Source organism: Dermacentor silvarum, chromosome 6 (assembly GCF_013339745.2).
Source record: "Dermacentor silvarum isolate Dsil-2018 chromosome 6, BIME_Dsil_1.4, whole genome shotgun sequence".
Classification (NCBI taxonomy): domain Eukaryota; kingdom Metazoa; phylum Arthropoda; class Arachnida; order Ixodida; family Ixodidae; genus Dermacentor; species Dermacentor silvarum.
Genome location: NC_051159.1, coordinates 13,829,084 through 13,851,618, shown reverse-complemented (window position 1 = coordinate 13,851,618; position 22,535 = coordinate 13,829,084). Strand labels below are relative to the sequence as shown.

Genomic DNA, 22,535 nt, shown 5'->3' with positions numbered 1-22,535 from the left:
AACGCGAGCTCACATTGCCCCAGTTCGATTCGACAAACTTTACAAACCAGCGGCGTTGTTCCCGGAAGAACCATCTAAAGCTCCGCCTTCTGCACGGCTTACCACTACCTGTTGTAACTCTCATTTGTAATGTGGCTTGGAGTAGCATTCACTACTGCTGCCTCATCGGAATGTCCAGAAATGTCATATGTCAAGTTTGTTGGTACAAAAGGGACAATCATGCAGCTTCTGCGTGTGCAACATGGACAAAGAAATGTGCTTCCACCACGCTCAAAAAACCTTGAGAAGCCCTCCAATAACGTTGGCGACTGATTTTCTCACGTGTATTGAGCCGAGTAAAGTTACGTCAATATCCGGCGTTTGTTCTGAGTGGATTCTGTAACTGGCGCCTTCAAGTTTAGCTTAGGTAAATTATTTGTCGTAATGCTACCCCAAGAAAACAGGGCCAACAGTTTTGTCATGCCCGCTTGACTGTCTAAGCTTCACTGAGACTCGGCTTGCACTCGGGAAATGGAAGATGTCCAAAGTTGACCGGCACCTATAATCGTTGATCAATAGAAAGTATCGCTTATCGTCGTGCCCGAGAAAATATGCGGGATGATATGGAACTGATACAGTAAGAAGTGTTCGCGTCTGCGTCCGTTTGCTAAAGCTTATCGCGTGCTCGACGCACGCGATAAGCTCGGTTGGCCACTCATTGGCCGACGCGAGCACTAAGATATATGCGATTCGATATCTAGCAGCCGTTTAGGACCATGTGTCGCATTTAAACGTGCCAGTACGGGCTGAACAAACGGAAACGCGGGTCTTGTTGCCTGGAGAAGGAACACCGAACCACACCTCCGCCGAGATCTAAAGCCATCTTAACACGGGTGAGTGATCTCAAATGGTACATATTCCTGTCCCATCCTGACGCTGGAAAGTTTTCATTCGTTACAGCGCTGCAATACGGAGCCGAGAAACAAGTAGGAGCTGCACAAGGGGTTTTTATCCCCCCAATTAATTACCCTCCACCAGGGTTCCGCCCCCTTGGCGCCCATTCCGTAACTCTAATATCTGCCCTACGTACAGCGTGGCTTTCCCATCTCCATTTATTTCTCTTAAATTCAACTAGAAGATTGATCATTCCCGTTTGCCCTCTAATGTACAACGATGCCATCCTGTCCTTTAACGTTACGCCTACAATTTTTCGTTCCATCGCTCGATGCGCAGCCCTTAACTTTTACTCAAGCTTATTTGTTATCCTACAAGTTTCTGCCCCATATGTTAGTTGCCGCAGAATGCAGTGATTATGTGATCTCATTTTTATTGATAGTGGTACGCTGCCGGTCGTGGCTTGGTAATGCCTGCCGTTAGCCCGAAAGTTATCGTTCTTCAACACTGCTCACGAAAGTCAGCGCATGAGCACAGTGACACTCGCGTACTTCATTGCCGAGCCTGAGTATAGGTGATCGAATGACTGGCAAAGTCACGCGCGCTTCGCTTTTTGGCGCACTGCTGTCATCCACATCTTGAGTGTCTGAGCACTGCCCAAGTAACAAAGGCTCACCCAACGCCATGAATCACAGTGTAAGTTTTGTTCTGGGATTTAAGTAGGCGTTTAATTGATGTGTTTTACTATATGAGCCCATACGACAAAGACAGATAATGACAGCGCGCTACACGTAACGGTGGTACGTGGAAAGTTGCAAATCTGAAAATCTGAAGCCCACAATGTAAGGAATGCCAAAAATGGGGAAATACAGACTTCCGATCCAAGAAAAAAAAAAAAACAGACTCGGCATTGACTGTGCTAAATTTCATGTCTAAAGTAACCATCGTGCTGTTTGATTATCCTCTTAAACACTAACGATAAATATAGAAATATTGAAATAATGAAATAATACCAGGTCGCGGCATCGAATCGCGGCCGCGGTGGCCGCATTTTGATGGAGGCGCAATGCAAAAACGTCCGTGTGTTTGCGTTGTAGTGCACGTTAAAGAGCCCCACGTGGTCAAAATTAATCCGGAGCCCTTCACTACGGAGTGTCTTATAATCATGGATGGTTTTGGGACGTAAAACCTCAGAAAGAAAAGAAGTATTAGTGCAGAGTGGAGTATTTCTTTTATTACAACTTCACTCATCGATCCAGACGAACTTGAACGCAAGAAATTTTGATATTAGTAGATGCTATCCTGGTCCACTGCTGAAGAAATTAAGAAATTTAGGCGGCGAAACGCACGATATTTGGCGGAGGGATAATTGGGCTGAAGTTTAAGGAGAGCTGCGAACTTTTTTTTCACTCTACTGATAGTTTTCTAATATCCTCCTCATTTGTTTTATTTCACTGCCACAAGCTATATAAGAAGTTAGTATGTGCAAAAGCAAGTAACAAATAAGCATCTTCATCATTAGGAGGCTTCCAGCGATGAACCATATAGAATATAAAAACGTGGTAGTCTCCAATACAGCATATGACAATACTGGAAGGCACATTGCCTACGTCGTAGCGGTGTCCAAGAAATGTGTGCATATATGCGTGGACGACGCATGAATATGTTCGTAGCAATTTACAACTGTGGACATTCAAAGCTCTTAACGCCCAGAAGGATCGTCATATATGCGCCAGCATATTCACCCCAGAATTGCGTCATTTTTTCGTACTTTCTCGCTCCCTCTTCTAAGGGTAAAATAAAATGAGTACATATGGCGGTGCATATCTATAGTCATACCGGATACGCATAGTCAGATATGCAACGGCATTAAAGTAGCGAAAATAACCAGAAGAAGTATTAGCTCTGTGGCCCGTTATTTCATAACCCAGCCTTGATATATTCATTGCTTTAGCCAACTTGAAAGTATATGAAAAAAAAAACTACTGAGAGATTGTATTTTTTTTTGACAGGGGAGCAGCTATACCAGATATTGACCTTTTCAGCAATTATGCCCAAAACTTCATTACTAGTTGCGCTTCTCTGGAAAGTGGGTGCGACGTTGTCTTTGAACAACGTTGCAGAAGCAACGTCTGGCACTGCAGGTAAACAGTTATGGGAAATATACGCGTTATATTGAACAATGTGATGAGGAATTTATTGCTTCTATACAAGACAGATTATATTGTGGCCCTGTCGTCTTCAGCTAGCTATGGGCCGCCAATTTCGTCAGCGATTTTTTGTGTCAACGGCTGTCACTGTAAGAAAAGTGGGAACTAGGCTGGAAGTAATCATGATCAACACCCCTCTCGTTGGTCTAGTTAAATTGACCGTAAGTGACTGGTGTGTGAAATATGCCGTGAAGGGCTGCAATTCAAAGTTTCAATGAACTCGTCATGGGCTTCTAATCTTTAGCCGAATCTTACGTGTTGGAACGAGATGACACCCGCAATTTCGCCAGACTGAATTAAAGAAAACACATGAACGAACGAAATGATGTATTGATGGTTTGAAAGATTGGGCTTAGAAAAAAATTATGGGGTTTTACGTGCCAAAACCCCGATCTGATTATTAGGCACGCCGTATTGGGGGACTCCGGAAATTTGAACCACCTGGGGTTCTTTCACGTGCACCTAAATCTAAGTACACGGGTGTTTTCGCATTTCTCCCCCATCGAAATGCGGCCGCCGTGGCGGGGATTCGATCCCGCGACCTTTACTCAGCAGCCTAACACCATAACCACTGTGCAACCACGGCGGGTGATTGGGCTTAGAAGAGAACGACACAACAGCAACCGAAAAGACAACGTAGGTGCCAATATTTATTTAAATGTTTTTCTTGTTCTGTCACTGCAAGAAATTTCTAACATGAGTGCTTCCATGTATGCAAATCAGGAATGATTTAGTTTTTCTTCTCGTGTTTATTTCGACGTTAAAGAGGTAAACTAACCAAAAAAAAGTCGTCTGGACGCCGCAATCACGAAAAGCAGTCGCGCTGAACAAATTATACTTGCGCGAACTTGTTTTAGTTCAGAATACCGAAGTGATAACTTGAGTGATCGCTTCAGTATGTAGGAATTAAAAGAAACCGCGCGAGTATATATGCATGTGCACAAACACGACATTTTACGAAAGGAGCACAATGAATGCTCAAAATTCTCTCAGTAAAGCTGTTATAACAAATTACGTATGGGGCTTTGAAACTTGCCAGTATATATTCTAGAGTTTCTAGGTCCAATGTTTTCCTTCAACATAAAAAAATGAACAGTCGAAAATGTCATGTTAGTACTCCTTTAAAGACTGTGGAACTGACAACGCAGCTTCTGAAGTCGGGCTTTTTAACTCAGAGCTAAAAAGGGAAACCACGACAAAGAAAAACAAATTTCGGCTCTCATACGGAAGGATTGCTCACAAATGTGAAACTCTTGTATTGTTTGTTGTTTGTGGTCAGTCTCTTCTCTTGTACGCTTGAATGTAAAGCAGTCTTGTACGGAACGCCGTTCCAAGGAACGGCTTTCCTGGAACTAGTTTCTTTTGGGAGGAACGGAGGAACGCGACTGTTCCGTTAAGGGTCGGTGGAACTGTAACGGTAACTCATTAGGTTTACGAAAGAACGGCAGAGGGAACGGCGTTCCTTCCGTAAACGTTCGACGGCATTGAACAGACGCACGCACGTACGCAGTACATCATGCAGGGCGGATGGGCGACCGCGTGAGGCGCAAAGAACTACCGCTTGCCTGTCACGTGACTACGGTACATATTACAGCGAAGCTGTATACCTCTACCAGCCAAGGAAATTGTCGTGTCATTGGCGTAAGCAAAAAAATGTCACAGTTTCGGCCTAAGGGCGAAGCAATGAATGCGATAGCAACACAGCAATGTCATACGAAGTAAGGTGAGCGGCTTTGGTAGCAATATGAATTGTAGTAAACATGAGCTGATTAAGTAAGCAGGTGTGCTGCGGCGTAAGTAGACCGACATGAAGAGAGACTCGATGACCACGAGAAGGCGCGTGTGAAACGGTGGTGTTGATGAGAAGCGCTGCCCGCGGGTAGCGCGTGCGAAGGGACACACCTGTAGCGCTGCGCTGCCGATCCGGGCAGCACTGCATGTGTAGCGTGGGTTGGAAAATGTGGCCCGACTATTACTAACTGTGGTGTGAGTGCGCACAAACAAACATGAATAGATCACACTGAATGACTGCAGACAACGACTCTCAAAACCAAAGAGCCAAAATCGCCAGCCCTTCCACTGTCTAGGAAATGGGGGTAAGCGAAGCTTTTCGTCCGATTCTAGCGTGAGGGATTCCAAAGCCCAGGCGAAACGTTAGTGAAGCGCTGCGGACGCCGAGTTGCGGGAGGGCGATTTTGAGGCTCGCAGTCAGCGAAGAGCCGCCGGCCCTGAGTTTAGGGCAGATGAAGTGGAACGCCTGCGACAGCGTCAACTTGCCACACGCTTCGCTTACTCCCATTTTCTCGGCAGGAGAAGGCCAGATGATCTGCTGCCGGCGATGTTCAATTTCGTATAATATACGCAGTTCCATGCGAGTTTTAAATTGCTCAATTTATTTTTTCACAGGATTATTCGGCACTTAATTTTAATTTAAAAAATCAAATGTGACGTTCATGTAACGACACGTTCTAATGATTGAAGGGTAACTGGAACGCGTTCCTTTTGCATTAAAGAAACTTGTAACCGGAACTCGTTTCAAGATTGTGAATGAACGAGGAACGAGCTTTCGTTCCTGTTTTATAGGAACGTGTACAACACTTCTGTAAAGCAGCTGTCTATTAAACATTTTTACCCATAACCTAAGAAATGGACTCAAATAAGAGAGTATTTACGAGTAGTAATAGGACTGCTATATTGCAAACCAAGAATGCCGCTGTACTAATTACCTGCCATCGTCTAAACAATGGTACCAAAAGAAGGGCGGAATAGTGAAATTTGAGTAATAGTTCTGCGATTTAGTTTCCTAAGTTGCAATTTTGCCGGCGTGTACGATCGACGTTATCCGTTTACCCCTCGATGAAACGACTTACTGTATCGCGTGAAGCAGATAATGTCGTGTGCTCATATAGATTACCCTTATCTTGCCTGCCTTTCGACTTGGAAATATCGAGTACCTGTCACATTACAGGGCACCAACCTTTTTCTATGAAATCTGATAACAAATCGAAAGCGAAATGCTTTCGACAGACAGCACATGATAAAACCGTGGTGGACGATCGTTACTATCAAAGTTACTATCACCGCGCAATGCGAAATAATTGCTAGATTGCAGGCATAAGATATCAGCCGCCAGTAAAGGGAATTTTCACCTAACTCTGTCCGAATGCTCTGGACGAATCTATATGCTAGCTGAACGCGTTGAAGATATTGTCGGCAAGTTTATGAGTAACGTCCATGCTCTGATAAGCCACGCTACAACTTAAAGCATATAATATTGGAGTCTTTAAGCCGAAATATAAAAAATTAAGTTAGAAATCATAAATAAGAACAATTTTTTACTACTCTGTCTTAGTCCTAGCAAGCATTAGCACCATATAGAATATTTGGGCGGCCTTTATTTTTTGCTCTTGTACTGTTTATATCGTAATAGTGTATGATCACTGGTGAGACGAAGCTAATAAACGAGCATTTAAAAGAATAAATTGTGAATTTGTAGTGTTCGTGTGGTGTTTGGAAAAGTGATGCTCAAGAGTACTATGTCAATTGCATTTTATTTTCGTGTGAGTGAATCTGCATAGCCACAGTAGGAGATCATTAGAATTCGCCCCACATAATGGCCTAATTACAGAAACACCAACCTGTACAATCCGCCAGTATTTTTGTTTTGGCCAAGTAACAGCCCAACAAAACGGTTGCAACAAACTTACTCGGAATTTCGCACACTCGGGCGCCGTTTGCCCGCTAGAAGTAGTGAGTGCGGAACTGTAAGTAAAAGTTTGTTCTTAGTCAAAATAATTGCCCTGATTAACTATGGTATGAATAGTTTAATGTAATTGCCCTGAACAGAAAAACAGCGGTACAAAAAGCTAGACATTTGTAGTCATTAAGCATATTTTAACTACGGACTCCAATTGTTCTTTTGCTACGTCCGGCCTAGGAAAGATGATGGCTCGCTCTCATATGTTATTAGTATGTAGAAAAAAATTTAATTTCTGCATTGAAATTCAAACATCAAAGAAGTTACCCTTGCTTTTCCTGGCTTCATTATTTTTGATGGCTTCATATGGTTGTGACCAACAAAAAACTAACCCCTTGGTATTCTTTTTCCCGAACTTCCCGAACTTCGCGGACTTAGTCCTGGCAGAAATTCCCGAACTTTGCGGGAAAATGCATTGACGTTCCAGTTAAATTTGTGCTTCAATGTAGAAAGCGACGTTTTGTTAAGAAACTAACTGGAACGCCAATGCATTTCTCCGCAAAGTTCGGGAATTAATATCTCGAAACTGGTGTCATCGCGAGAACTCGTTCCAAGTGAATCCGCCTTGCTAACTCCACGGCTACAATTTGTAAATTGCAATATGGGCCATCAGGCAATTAGTTAAAAACTTAATTAGTGAATTTTTGTTAATCATTCGATTATGCATTTCAATTTCTTGTGCAAGTAATGTCCGCTTCTTCGAGTAGACCAACTCATGAACTAGAATCGGGCTATCTGCCTCAGGCAGGTAACCTATAAGAATTTTTGAAAGTGTTCGCTGAAACACCCTGTATATATATATATATATATATATATATATATATTATTTCAAGGCTGGTCTCGAATCACTGTTTTGGTAAACTAAGCCCATCCCTCATGTAATAAAATACCCCATCTCTGGGGCCTTTGAGGTACAATAAATAAATAAATAAATAAATAAATAAATGCATAAATATATACCGACGGTACAGGTTTTTTTATAAAAAGGCTGTAAGCGTAGCTAAGACGGCATTTTTGCAATCGGGTTCCTAGGGGGGTGGACATAGTTTGCCTCTAATAACGTGCACTTCAGAAGAATAATTAACAAAATAATATCTTTTTTTATTAGTGCCTCAGATGCCGTTGGTTGAATGGCGAAATGGAAGCAAGACATATTTTAATGCACCCTCTTCTTTTAAAATCTTGAATGTCGCATCTGATTCAAGATATATAACATGGAACGTCAGCGGTAAATCCAGACAATATCAGAACCGAGCGCCGCGGGAACGCCTGAGCGGCCCCGCTATCATATCAGACTGAAACGCCCAGTGACGACTAGCGCGAGGAAATTGGAAACCAGAACGTTAGGCTAGCCGTGGTAGCTACTGATACGGCACGCTTCGCCTGGCAAGCCTGTGCGGCTGTGTCAGGATTTTCTTCGGCGGGCTATCATTAAAACTTTGCCCCACACTTCCTTACGGGGCGTTGCCGTCTGACGCACAGCGGGACGCGCTCGCTCTCAATATTACATCGATTGAGTTTTGACATTTGACGAGGAATATCTATCTATCTATCTATCTACCTAAAGAAACTCGGGGAGTTGACATTATATATATATATATATATATATATATATATATATATATATATATATATATATATATATATATATATAACGTCAACTACCCGAGTTTCTTTTGGGGAGGATGTTGTTGCCCTCGAGGCGACAGCCTACGAAAGCACGAAATCACCAGCGCTTGGCCTAGAAAATCTGCATATTTAAGGACATTCTAGAAAAGCGCTTTTTCACGTCTCTCACTTTGACTATATATCGCAGTGAATGGCTGTCACCTTAAGCAATAGCTCCCGCGCGAGGTTCTCCCGGAGCGCAATCCCGCTGGATTGGCTAAGGAGTTTCACCGACTCGGTCAACAGCGCTCCAACCAGCGCACAATGCCTTCGCTCGGCACCGTGCACGCAGCGAGGTTAGCACGCGCACATGGCTGCGCCTATTTAATAATGCATCGAAGCAATTTTTCAGCTCCTGGCGAGCGGCAAGGTTGCTCTCTCGGCGTCTCGTGCTGCGTTCCCCAAGGAGCCCAGCGGCCGGCAGTTCCGGCTGAAGCAGCGTTCGCGCCACGGCTCCTTCTTCCACTCGACCACCCACAAGGCGGAACTCATTTAGCATACTTGTTTGCGTCTTCAGGGAAGTTTGAGCTCAGCCTGCTAGAATTAATCAAGCTCGTTAACGTGCTTGGCTGTTGCTCAATTTCTTTCCAGCAGTTTTCTTATCCGCAAAGGTACAGGCGAGGCGGGAGCGTCAGTGATAGAACGTTTTCGCAGACTCAATTCACTGACACTGTTTGCTCAGAATGCTCCGAGGGAGCTGCCAAGGCCGGCAGTGCTACATTGCTAACCCCTTCTCGTGCGATCAATAAATTTCGTCCTGTGCTGCGTTGGATTATGTTCGGCGTCACACCTAAATTCTCACTGTTTGTTCAGATATGGCTGTTTGTGTGCCCTGAGATCTTTTTGCAGCGGTATTTTGTGTCGTTTAGTACAGCACTTTTTTACGACCCGGCATATGGGCAAACCACAGCGCAAAAGAGTTCCGCGCGGTGTTGCGAAAGCCGAGGGTCCGAGCGGCCACGAAGGTTCCATATATGGTGCCGTGCCAGGTGCCGAGAGGAGGAGATATCCAGGGAGATTAGAAAACCATTTTATATACACTGTACATGTTGTATTTTACAAAAGAGAGCTCCATGATATTGGAGCCGTATACGTGCTAACATCTTTGCATGTAGTAGCGTTTACATCTCCGAGCGTTCTCCATGGTCGAGCGTCTCTACATGGTCAAGCCTCCTCTACATGGTCAAGCCTCTGTTTTATCCCTTCCGTTTCCCTCTTTCACTCGACGAGGGAATACACTTTAGTTCTTTTAGCCAATGACAGTCTTTGATCAGGTGGCCATATCCCGCACATGATGTGTCGTCGTTTCCCGCCAGGCTCCGCCTCCAATCTTGCTAGGTCGCCCCCGAACACAGGCAGCGGTTGACACCTTGGGAACCGAACGTTGATGTCGTTCCCCCGGGATTGCCAGACACTGGCCTCTTTCAAGATTCGCATCTACATAGCGGTCAGTTCGCGGAACCAGGGAGGGCGGTGGCTGTCTCGAAAGGGCGCTAGGTTGGCACGTCGTACTCGGCGCCGGGCCTCGTCGTGGTTCGGGCGGCGCTGCTAATTCACGGAACCGCACCAAAGGGGCGACGCTGCCGTTTAGCGACGCATGAGATAGCCCGGAGACCAACTGCTAATCCCTCAGTCCCAGGTGACAATTCTCGGCCGCGAGAAAGGGGCGCCAGATTGGCACGTCTGAGTCGGCGCCGGCCTCCTTTTGTCCCGAAGGACCGCCAGACACAACTGCGGCTAGCCGAGCCCCTGGTTGGCAGCAGTGCGCTGTTCTGGAAAGGCTGATGGATAACTGTCACCGCCCATATCGCCATCGTCCTTGTCATAGTTGCTCATAATGATCGCGTCGTCACCATCTTGAAAATGTGAAAATAGCGCAAAACAGTTCTGTCGTCATTTACTCGGTTGCCTCGTCGGTCTGATAAGTTTATCGTCATCGCGGTGCCACTGGAGTCGGGTGCAAGGATTTATGGCTGTGTTGCCATTGCGTCGTTATCCTGACATTAACGATCTTATTATTGCTGTAAATAGCTTAGAGATATCAAATGTGTCTAATACTGTTTATTTTTTGACGTAACGATCAATTATAATTATGCCTCCCCTTCGCGTGACATTCAGCTGATTGCCTTTCATTTTCTTTTTTTTTTCTGAGCTGAGCAGGGTAGTTGTTACAGTTATGCGGACAAAGAGGCACTCATGACACGAAGAGTTTTATTGACACTGACCGCGAAGGAAATAAATGTATTTGCCGGTGTACTGTAGTATAGCTGATCACAAAAAAGGACAGCGGTCGTGCAGCCTAGACCGCCCAGTCGTGGAAAGAGGACGTATTCATCAGAACGTTGTCTCTCCATTTCTGCTCGATTTGGATGTTATCGGATGCGATGGTACGAAACGCGCAACTACATCGCCTTTTGTGCACGGGGTGTGTTGGTTGAAAGAATGTCGGTGTTTGACTTTGCCTAGTTTCTTTGATTATGCCTTAAGGATGTTCGTGTGCTTCATGTTCTACGTTCTAATTTGCGCAAAGTAGCTAACTGTTGTGTTGCGTTTGTTGACCAGAAGCGGTGGCGGTTGGTCCAGGCATTACCATTCTCATCTTCGCCAGTTGGTCGGCTACGTTTGAGGTTTACATCTAGTGCATCTTACTCTTCTGGTTGGACTATGGGTAGCGCTGCAATAATGTATATAAAAATAAGCTTGTAGCTGAAAACGTGAGCACTCTTATTTGTCGCCTCTGGCAACAACGTTTCTTTTCACTCGGAAGATATTGTGCACTGCACTTTTTTCAAGACGTTGGTATTCAGCTGAATCTGTGCGTAATTTCAGCCTTATACATGCAACCGTGCTAACGTGACGATGCATTAAAGAATTCAAATAAAATTGTGCAGTCAGTCGCCGGAAATTACGTGCATTGTGTCTTGCATAACATATGACAGCAGCGACAAGTGATTATTACATTCTTGGACTTACACAGCGTTGCCAAGTTTATGAGCATTAAAAGTATGATGTAGCGTATTTATACTGATCTTCATAAAGTTTAGTGGAGTATATCTATTGGACTGTATGTGCCTGGTTATGCTTGAAAATACCGCTTAATTTTTCTGAGCACATTTTTTAGGATTTATCTAGTACCCAGCAATAAGCTTCTTGCGTGTACTTTCTATAACATTGTGCCCTCACTACATACCTGTCAAGAACGCTACTGAACTGAACGTTCGGGGTTAACGGTTAGCGGAGCACTGACGTCATATTAAATTTTTTTTTCATAGCTAGGTTCTGGACTTCAAACCCTTAAGAACGATCATGGTAATCTTCAAAGCGAGTTAAATTAGTTGTTATTATAGGTTTATCGCATGTCAGTTTTGGTTTCGTTTTCCAAGACGTGCAGCTCATGACGTCATGACGGAAAAAGAGGCAACGCGCGAGTACGTTTTCTCTACCACTCTGGCTTGCTCGATCATTTCTATGCGGTGACATCGGGCAGCGTAACGAGTTGAGCGGCCCTACGTAACCGTAAGTGAAGATGTAGTAGATACGTAGTGCAACGAAATGCGCTTACGAAACAAGAAAAAACAAAAATATAAGCGAAGCAGTGGGCTTACAGGTGTTAAAAAATATTTTCTTCTTCTTCAGCAAAACCCTATTACATCGACTACAGCTCGGACATGATGCAGTTCTGCTCGAGTGTTATTATCACTCACACATATCGCCTCAAGTAAATAACGCTTGTCACAAGTACAATAAATGCTGCCAGCGTGAACAAATGTTGAATGAAGGACATCACACAACTGGTCCGATCTATATTTCTATACCTCGTTCAGCCCACCGGAGACGCTGAATGAGCATATAAATATTGCCCAAACAAAGAGAAAAAAAAGTTGTTACGATGAAGCACGAGGGACAGATTTCGTGGAGCAAACAGTGTACTGCCTACGGCGGTCGGTTAAACGGTGGTGTATCCTTACTAAGCAGAAGTAAGTTTATATATCTAGCTAGACGCGTAATGCATCTTAACATTCATTCATTATGCCGGGCACGTCGCTTAAGCTGTGTCAAGCAGTGTTATTCTCATGTTTCTTCAGAGATTTGGACAAGATTGTTCGCAAAGTTCAATTCAGATGTGTCAAATCTGCACCCCGTAACGTCAGACAGAAATAGTAAAAAAAAAATGTCATGCGCATTGCACTTGCAGGTCTGCGAATGCAAATCAGCATGCACCGACCAGAACTATGGTGGACCACAGCACTATTGCTGCTGACGTCGGTTCTTGATGCGACCCGGGCTTACCCGGACGGAGCCCCGGAAGTGGCGTGCGACGACATGATGCCGTTCCACAACGGAGCTAGACAGCTCAACGGCAGTGACTCCCCCTACCGGCTGGTGCAGGAGAAGGAGACCTTCAACGCTAACGAATCCCTTGTAGGTGAGGACTGAAGGATACCCGATGGGCAGCCTTTATAATACTCAAAATTAGGCACAGGTCATGTTTCGTCTAGAATCGTATTCACACATTTTCTTTTGCCAAATAAGATACAGAAGATGCGACCATTTCGTAACACTTGAGCTAATGACAACCCTATTACCACATGAGAGGTGGTCATAGCGCGGGCCTACAAATACGGTTCCTTTTCGAAATAAACACTAGGCTAAAAGTTAGCGCTCGTTCTGTTCTCTCGTTCTTGTCCGTGTCTTCTAGCGCTATGACCACCTCTGATGTATATAACCAACTAGCCCAAAAAGCCATACTTGTAAACCAATTACCACGTTCCTTTTTAGCTTGGTAGAGTGAGATCGTGGTTCCATGGGTACTGTCAATTATCGCTTGACGAAGATAAACAGTAACTTAAGCCACGTCGCAAAATTAGTCATTCAGAAGGCAAAAGAGGTCCTTCTTATCATGTGCGCAGGCTTGGTATAGCGGGAGGGTATGCCGCAACGAAAGACGATTGGCCCCACCGCATTAAGGCTCCTTCACACACACCGTGTAAGGTCATGCATTTTGATAGCCTCTGCTCAGAGCTAGTTAAGAAATATCCGCTAGGAAAGGTTACTTCTGCTTTGAAAAGAACGAAAAACGAATCCTATGTAGATGCTGACAAACTAAAATTGGAGCATTAGTATTGATTCACCGTGGTTTCTCAGACGTTTAACAAGAACACCAGAAAAGAGAACCGCTTGCACAGTTGTCCCCCCTTTTTTATTTAGTTCTTGCATGATGCTGAAGACACCCAAGGAACCTTTTGAAACTTTCCACCTATAAAATAGTCGGTAGAGCAACGAGTACCGTGACACCAGTGAAATCACGATTGTGTCATTGGTGCCATGGTTTAGGTGCAACAGTCGGAACGAAACATTTCGCTGTCAGTTTGTTCCGTCATAAACAGTCCTCTTTCCCAAAGAGCTGCAAATGTAGTTTCCACTGAATATTTCACCAAACGAAACTAATTTGAGGTTTCTTTTTGTAACCCCGTTACGTAGTTGTGGGGGGGGGGGGAGGGGGGACAAAACAGTATAGATACAGGTGCCTCGGAAGCTAAGCAACAAAATACTGTTCAAAAACAGGCTTACACGTTAGTTGACACTTGTAATTTCATCGTCCGTATCTTAGACGATGCATTCTACGTCAATGTTTGAGGGCTTCAACACTTCTACATCTCAGATATGTTGTGAATATTTAGTGGCCTTTAAACTTCACACTAGAAACTTTTTTCTTCATATAAGAAATAACTGTACTAGAAGAAAAAACTTGGGCGAGTTGGTAGGAATTCATGTTTAGGAAAAAAACAGCGCTCGGTAGACAAAGACACGCGCTGTCAGCGCTGTCAGCGCCAGTGTCGTCTTCTTCTTTGTGTCCTTGTCTACCTAGCGCTGTTATTTTTCTAAACATAAGAAATAACATATAAACAATATCAACCTGTTCGCATGTAAATTTTAGCATGCAGTTTGAAAAAGAAGGTTGAAACGAAGGTCACGGTCCGCTAATACTAACATTAGGTTACTGTATTTGTAATTTATGATTCCTCGTGTATAAAAAAAAGTACTCTGTTATATATTTTTATTAGTCACATATAGGTCCAACAATATAAAATTCACGCATCAAGGAATGTAAACAAAAAAGTAAAACTTCAAATTTCAAGTGCTAACCTTTTCTGAATAGTAGAGATACTACGTGCTAAAATTCACTATAGAAAAGACGTTCACTAATACAAAGACAGTTTTGGAAGCTTCGAAGAAACAAGTGATATAATTTTCTTTGTTTAGACAGCAAATTAGCTTTGTAATGATTGTAGTAACAGCTTTTCTGGTGGTACACAACAGGATGCAATACATTTTTCTTACACCTAGTCAGCCTTTTCTTTCCCTTTATGAAACTAAAGGTTGAACATTCGTGCATTACGTCTTGAGACTTTTGTATTCATTTGCTACAAAACACATGCATGGCTAAAACAAAATGAGACAACTCACTCTTATAAAAATCAAGAACTGCACGCTCTATTCCTCAACAATGAGAAATGAGATCGTCTCATAGCCCTTAAAGAATACTGTGCCTTTGTTCATCACTTTATATTTTTGAACAAAAGCTCATTCACTGGGTTTAAAGCTATCATCATGATAATACCTAGGCCTATTTCTAAAAATCAGTTCTGTGAGAATCCCCTTAGGAGAGGAGATTTATTATCGAGAAAGATTATCATCCGCTCTACCCCTTAATTCGCTTAAGAGGTACAGCATGGGGTTAAATAGCTGAAAAAAGAAAAAAAAGGGGAACGATGGCATTAGGGAACAAAGTAAAAGAAACTTGTCATGTACCGCGATTAGTCACGAGTTCATTATTATATTAGGTAAAATAGGCTATTCCACGTTTTATTATGCGGAATAATAATGAATTCGGGCACGTGTCCTATCATTAGCGCTAGTATTGTAGTGTTTCTTCAAAATCGGTTTGCATAAACGGGCATTAGAAACAATCTTGGCAAGGAGTAGGTGTCCCAGGTGTTACCGGTAATTAAAATTTAGGCACTTAAAATTTAGACCGTAAGGAAATCAACCGACATTGTTTCATGAATTCAAGGACACTTTCACTGGGTATATGCTTTAGAGCGTGCCGTTAAACAAAAATTAACAAATAACAATTGAAACGCTTTTAATGTAGATGTAATGAATAATTTATATTATGGAATTAATTACGTAACAGAAAGAAAAAAAAGCTTCATGTCGGTTATTATACTTACCCTTGTGAGCGCGAAACCAACACAGCCTTACGTTTTAATTCTTGTTGCATTAGGTAGAGAAAGGGAGTGGTCAACATACTGTCGACCTCAATTTCTCCACAGTAACTTATGTTTAACCGAAAAGAACAGTCTCAACAAAGAAATGCCCTAATATCCTCAACCTATTCAACTATAGAGCTATCTATACGCTCAACCACTTTAGTGTCACGCATGCGAAAGACAAGGAAGATTAATGAAAACAGGCAGGAAAGTATAAACATTGATAACATAAGCGAGAGTGCAGAATGAGACTACGAATAACTAATTCTAAAGGCAAAATACGCGAGGACATTCACTCATTAGTTAAACATGCTTCGCCTATTTATCCAAAGTGAATTGAACCGATTAACCAAAGAAATGTTATTTGGCTCACAAGTATAATTGGTCAACTGCAAAATTGATAGATAAACTGTGAGCCATATACTAAATACTCCGTTTTTTAAGAGATGCACCTTGGTATAAAAATTATTGATTAAGGACCGAGCATTTTCAGGGCTGACGCTGTTCCGTTTGCTAAAAAACGTACCGGGCGGTTAATGCAGGAGTGATTATGGCAATCTGATCAATGATTGCAAAATGAAGGATTTCATTTGCTGTTGATGTTAATGACAGCGCTCACAGTAACACAATTACGTAAACCTGACAGCTCTTGCTTCTTTTACAAACAATGCAGTAAACCTTTTTACCGAGAGCTCGCACTTCAAGGGCTTCTTGGTGAAGGCTTTGGACGAGCAGGGTAACGACGTTGGCCACTTCCCGCCCGGCGCGAACTACAAGCCAATGACGGACTGCTCTGGGGCCACGCATAAGAGCAAGAAGAAAAAGAGCGCCGTGAACTTCCTGTGGCAAGCCCCCGTCGATAAGGCCGGAAGCGTGCGTTTCAAGTAAGTAATTGTGCCCTCAAGTGAGGCGGGAGACTATTTGCTTTTTTTCGTATTAATAACGAGGAGCGGAGGGCACTGCGCAATGCAGTTTGCACGTAGCACCTGCAAGCTAAAGTCCCTTAATCTACGCGCCACCGCCCCTCCAACCTGGTCGGCTAAGACGTGTTTGGAGGGGCTTGAAGCCAAGCGGGAGCTTCTGGGGAGTGTCACGGAGGATAACCAACAAGTGTGAAGCGGGGGGAGGGGGTGCAGGACGGAGAAGAACGTGAGCGTTCGTTCACAGCCGAAGACACGTAGAACGTCTATCGCGTACAGATTTCACAGTGTGTTCCGCATCATTTTAACGTAGCCTGACTTCACGTTGCATGCGTATCTGATAGCAGCAGGCTTGTGCAACAGGCAATGCACCGCAGGTACAGCTTCACCGAAGTCGGCACAACAGTGTTCGACCTTTCAAAAGGAAGTCATGCTAGCCATGGTATTTAAATAAATAAATAAATAAATAAATAAATAAATAAATAAATAAATAAATAAATAAATAAATAAATAAATAAATAAATGTGTGTGCCAATAACACGCACAGTAGAAATCAATGCTATGCAAACCATCTTGCTGGTAGCTCGCTATTCAGCACCCTTTGCGGTTCTGCAAAGCTTTCCCAGATGGACGAAGATGTTTGCATAAGGAGCGCACTTGCGTGTTGGATACAAACGCGAGTTTTTACTGCAGCAAAGCGATGACGATGATCAATAAAGTTGAACGGTGACAATGACGGCATGGCGCCTGATTTGTTGCATTCATGCAAGGAACGTTAGGATGTTGTGCAGTACAGATCACGCCCGTAGTCTCATGCAATGTCTATGCACTGCACTACTCACAAGCTATTCCGAAATGCAAACACACCAAATCAGGCGGATGCACTGTGCGAGGTGTCGACGCAGCGGTGTAATGAACACCGACGAACACCGACGAAGTCGGTGTTCGTGGTTTGTTGACGGAAAGAAAAGTGATGAGATGTATATGGGGGAGGGGGGGGGGGCACAGAATTACTACACATATCTTAAAACACTTTGCCATTTTGTGTACTCCCTATGTAACAGTTGCACAAAGACATTCTCGAGGGTTGCTAATGAATAGGCACATTCTCATTTGCACATGCCAAGTGCCATGTACCCCTTAACTCAAGAATGCAGTTATCCAAATATAACACATTAAATTAAATCGAGGAAGCAGTTGAATATCATGGGTTATTTCGTGAAAGAGCCCATAAATTGCTTTAGAAATACCTAGGACGTGACGTGATATGTAGAGCTACTGTGATTCATGGCGTGGTTCACTCTGAGTTTATAGAGCAGAGTTTCACTCAATGGCGCTGTTTAGTTGGTCAGTGGTAAACAACACTACCTGGCACTACGAAAAAAGAAACCCGGTTGTAAATCCCCATAATGCTTCGCATTAAAAATGGTGACTAAATAAAATCGAAAGTCGCTTTTACACTTGACATCCTGCCGTCCGCATTCTCGGTCACATTGAAAAGAAAGCCGTTTTCACTTACAAAGTTAATAATACTCCAATTCAGAGCGTTAGTGAATATAAATACCTTGGTCTTGTTTTCACACCAAGTATGTCTTGGTCGAAGCACATAGATTTAATATCCTCAAAGGCATTGAAAAAGTTAGGCTATCTGCGCCGCACATTGACCACAGCCCCAAGGGACACTAAACTACTCATGTATAAATCGCTAATCCGGCCTATACTAGAGTATGCTTCTCCTGTCTGGAATCCACACAAACAATGCCACATTAACCAGATTGAGGCCATCCAAAAGAAAGCGATCCGCTTCATATGCCGTAGGTACGACAGGGATTTTTCACCCTCTACAGCGCTTTTATCCCTAGGCTTAAAACCGCTCTCAGACCGCCGACGCACGGAATCACTGAAGTTTTTGCATTGCATTATTAACTCATCTTGCCGTATATCTTCAGATAATTATCTACCTCCTGCAAAACCATCTCGTACTAGAAGTTACCATCACCTAAACATCGCGCCTTATTTTGCCCGTACGGACACTTTTAAATACAGTTTATTTCCTCGTGTAATTGAATACTGGAATTGTTTGCCTGGTCCTACTCGTTCTCTTCCTTTAAACTTATTCTTAGCAGCCATTGAATAGTTTTGATTTGTTTGTTCGTATTGCCTTTATTGTTTATTATTTGTCATTCCTCTGCTTTTCACACCCACTCCTGCCATAGCCCGATAGGGCTGCAGTATGTACAAATAAATAAATAAAAAGCATGGAGTTTAAATTTGGACAGATTGGAGCACTTTTTCCTGCCGTTAAAAACGCATACGTGGATTGCAATGCCTTGAGAGAGACCATAGAACATCTTTATTCTGGCTGGCTGAGAGGCTGGCCTCACAAACGGAGCATCGAGGGGTAGCTCGACCAATTTCAGGCTGTTCATGGAAATTTGTTACGACACATTCACCGGCCAAAGTGCAGCCGTCATCCATCTACACCAAGGACACTAAGGACCAAAATGCAAAGAAGCGGCCATGTAGAACCTGTAACGAGGTGCACATAAAAAACTGGTTGGTGGCTTTTCATGCCCCAAAAGTAGTGTGAAACATGAAAAAAAAAAGCTTACGATTGCACGAAAGAACACAGCCACACACAGTTTCTGCTAGAGTGCACACCTCCATGGTCGCTTAGAAAACAAGGTATCATTAGGACTGCTTAAAGACATCCACGACAGCATGATGCAAATGACTCTCGTAGCCTGAAACTATAAAAAATAAAAAAAATTCACCATTGCTGTGCTGAAAACCATAAATCTGAAAACCAGACACATTGCATGCGACTGACCGGCTTCGAGCGCTCCAAAGTGTTCTTGTGGTATGGTTTACATTCCACTGGTCTAAATCGAGCGCTCATAACGCATCTGCCTGGTGTGGTGTTCTGGAGAACACCACACTCCAGCTCAGAGTGTTCGGAGGTGCTCCCACCTTCAACCTGGCAGCGCAACCGAAATCTGACAGAAACTCGATCACCTGGCTACTACGATTACTCCGAGAGCAGCTAGTGTGCCTTCGGCTGGGGCAGGATTTCTCGGTGTGAACTCTCTAGAGGGCTCCGCATCGCTGCAGGCCGAGTTGGAGCGCGGTAGGAACCAGTCAGATGCACAAATAGTCACCAGATGAAAAAATTGTACGCCAAGCATCACTAACAGCTTCGTGGAATCAACGTTCTGTTCAGTACATGTCCGAGAGCCAGGAGATGGAAGACGCCCCTCTGACAAGCTGTAGGAGTGTGTACACCAGGTTGTCTGCGTGAACCCCGGATACAATTTTCAGTTGTGCACGCTTACCGAAGAGCACGCTGCTGAGTATTGCGCTTGTCTCGGACGCAGAAAATCTTCGCATTCTATTCCGTGGCCGTGGTGAAAAAAAGAATCTAGATGAGCAACTTCGCGAAATACACAGTGCGAAAAGCAAACATACGGTGCGAAAACCAAACACATCCCATAAAACACAACACACACAAACATATTGCGTATGTCCCATTCTCTCTTCAGTGCGTGCTTTTGAAGGCGATAAAAATGCATACAAAACGCACCACATTTGCTTAGAAACAAGTCCATTTGTGAGAAGCAAGTAATTTTTCGCTTGCATGAAAACGTAGTGGAGTGGAGTGGCGGCGCAGAAACTGTTCTGAGCTGTGTAAAATGTTTCTGAGGTGTACTGTTGGTGCATGGCACAAACGCACTTCAAACACTGACCGTCTTTTTCTTGCTCCAAAATAAAATGCTCTCATATAGCCATTACCGGGCACACTTACTTAAACTAACTATTGAAAATCTTTTGTGTTGTCCCGCGCTGTTTTAATGCAAAGGGTTGTATTATCGTGGTAGTTTTAAAACCTCTCTGCTTTTAACGCGAAACCGTTTATAACATGGCTTCTTTTTGTCTCGGTGCATGGTTTCGTTAAAAGGAAGGCTTACTGAATTTGATAGGTCTGCACTATCAGAAAAAAACAGCACTGGCTTTGAATATAAATGCCCTAATGAAACAAATTGATGGTTTCAAAATAATCTTTTTCGACTTTTTCGCTCACTCTAGTGCTTTGTGCCTTAAAGCAATGTTATGTTTCTAAAAAATGCTGGGTCAGTGCACTGAAGACGAACCAAGGAAATGACAATGATGATGCTGAGTAAATTAAGAGTTAAATCATGATGACTGCTAACCTAGTACATCCCTGCGCAGGAGGCGAAAGTGGTGGTGAAGCGTTCATTGCAGCAGTTACAGAGAATGCAGACGTGCATTTCGAACTCAAGTAGAGCGCATCTATTGGGGATGATTATCTCCGTTAACGCGATTAGCATTCTAGTGGTTGTGCATATATAATTTAGTGATCCACCATTGGCTGTTGCCAGAAATTTCAATGATTATGCTTGTGTATTTAAGTATGGTATGTAAGTTGTCTGCTCGTGCACATACCCAGTGGCCCTAGCCGGTAGATAACTGGGATCTCTGGGAAGAACGACGTAGAGGAGAGCTATAAATAGATAAATAGATAGATAGATAGCCACAAAGTTGCTGAACTAGGCTCTGAATTTTATTCGCATAAATACTATTGCATACTGTTTGTGGTCTATTTGGCTCTACGGAAGCTCCACTTGCCTCTGATTGTGTTCAATGAGAGGTAAGTTGATCCAGCTCAGCTGGGTGTACGCTGGCACCAAGACGACCATCCGATAGGAGCACGATTCCTGTTTTTTTTTTTCCCGGACGGCAGCTCACTTAGAATTGTATTCTTCGAGTATGGACACCCGCGTCCCTTGTCACGCATTTAATGCGTTTGCTCCCGAAGTCGGTTAACACACTGTAGTTTCAGATACTTTTTTTTTTGCAATAGCCACGTCTATAGGCACATGCTGCTTAATTACTCTGAGAAGCACGTCACTGCAAATATTTCAGCAAGAAAATTAGTTCTTTCTTGCGAATACAGACCTAAACCTAGCAGCTGAGTCTCAAGAAATTCGGCGTTCATGCTTTGGAGTCAATACATTGCTTGAGATGATGTGCTTGGCGGTTCGGTAAACTAACGAAATTGCAGCACGAATTTCGCAGTTTTATTGCCCTATAGCTTATGGTTCGTACAGCTAGCTCTTATAAACAACAAAAACAGGTGACGCTTTTGTAAATTACATAAGTGGGCTCATTTCGCAGCGGTGCTTTGCATATTTTGCCCCGCAAGGCATTCATGAGCCTCAATATTAATTGTTAGGCTTCATCTTAGGTATTAAGTACCGGAATGCCTAAAAAGTGACGATTCATTACGAAAGTAAAAAAGCGCCCAAGAAAAAAAGGTCTCCAGTATTTTGATCATTTGTGTTTGCCCTAATCTAAAAATGAGTTGACTTAAACTTTTATAATGTCTCTGTACTTTCCTGCATATCTACTATCCCGAGTAAAATCATTCGCATCGCATATCAGTTATATCAAAGGCGCCACCCTCATCTATTCTCTTTATTTCTTGCAGGGCGACTGTGGTCCATGACTACCACCTATTCTACACTGATCTGTGGAGCACGGTTAAAGTGCGGAAGCTTCGGCCTGGTCGCGTTTCTCTTGCATTCAATAAACTTCCATGAAGTGGTTCGTGTGCTCTCATGGGTTGAGGGGTATTGGGTGGTTCCAGGGAAGACCTTGTGGGAACGATGTGGGCCTGCAGTCCCAGAGAGCAGTCATGGCTAGCTGCGCCCAAGAGCACCAGGCCAAGACTCACGCCACCACTCGCGCGTTCCTCGTCTTCTTCTTCCGGTCGTGGTAGCGTAGTGGCTATGGCAATGCGCCGCTAAGCGAGAGG

General features: G+C 43.5%; 1 protein-coding gene across 1 annotated transcript; it reads left to right on the top strand.

Moving 5' to 3' along the window:
• Positions 1–747: 747 nt before the first annotated feature.
• Positions 748–22,323, top strand: LOC119455288 (putative defense protein 3). Its single transcript, XM_037716686.2, has 4 exons — positions 748–872; positions 12,704–12,934; positions 16,456–16,666; positions 22,209–22,323. The coding sequence occupies exons 2-4, from the start codon at positions 12,712–12,714 to the stop codon at positions 22,318–22,320; spliced, it is 546 nt and encodes a 181-aa protein (XP_037572614.1). The 5' UTR covers positions 748–872; positions 12,704–12,711; the 3' UTR covers positions 22,321–22,323.
• Positions 22,324–22,535: the final 212 nt, after the last annotated feature.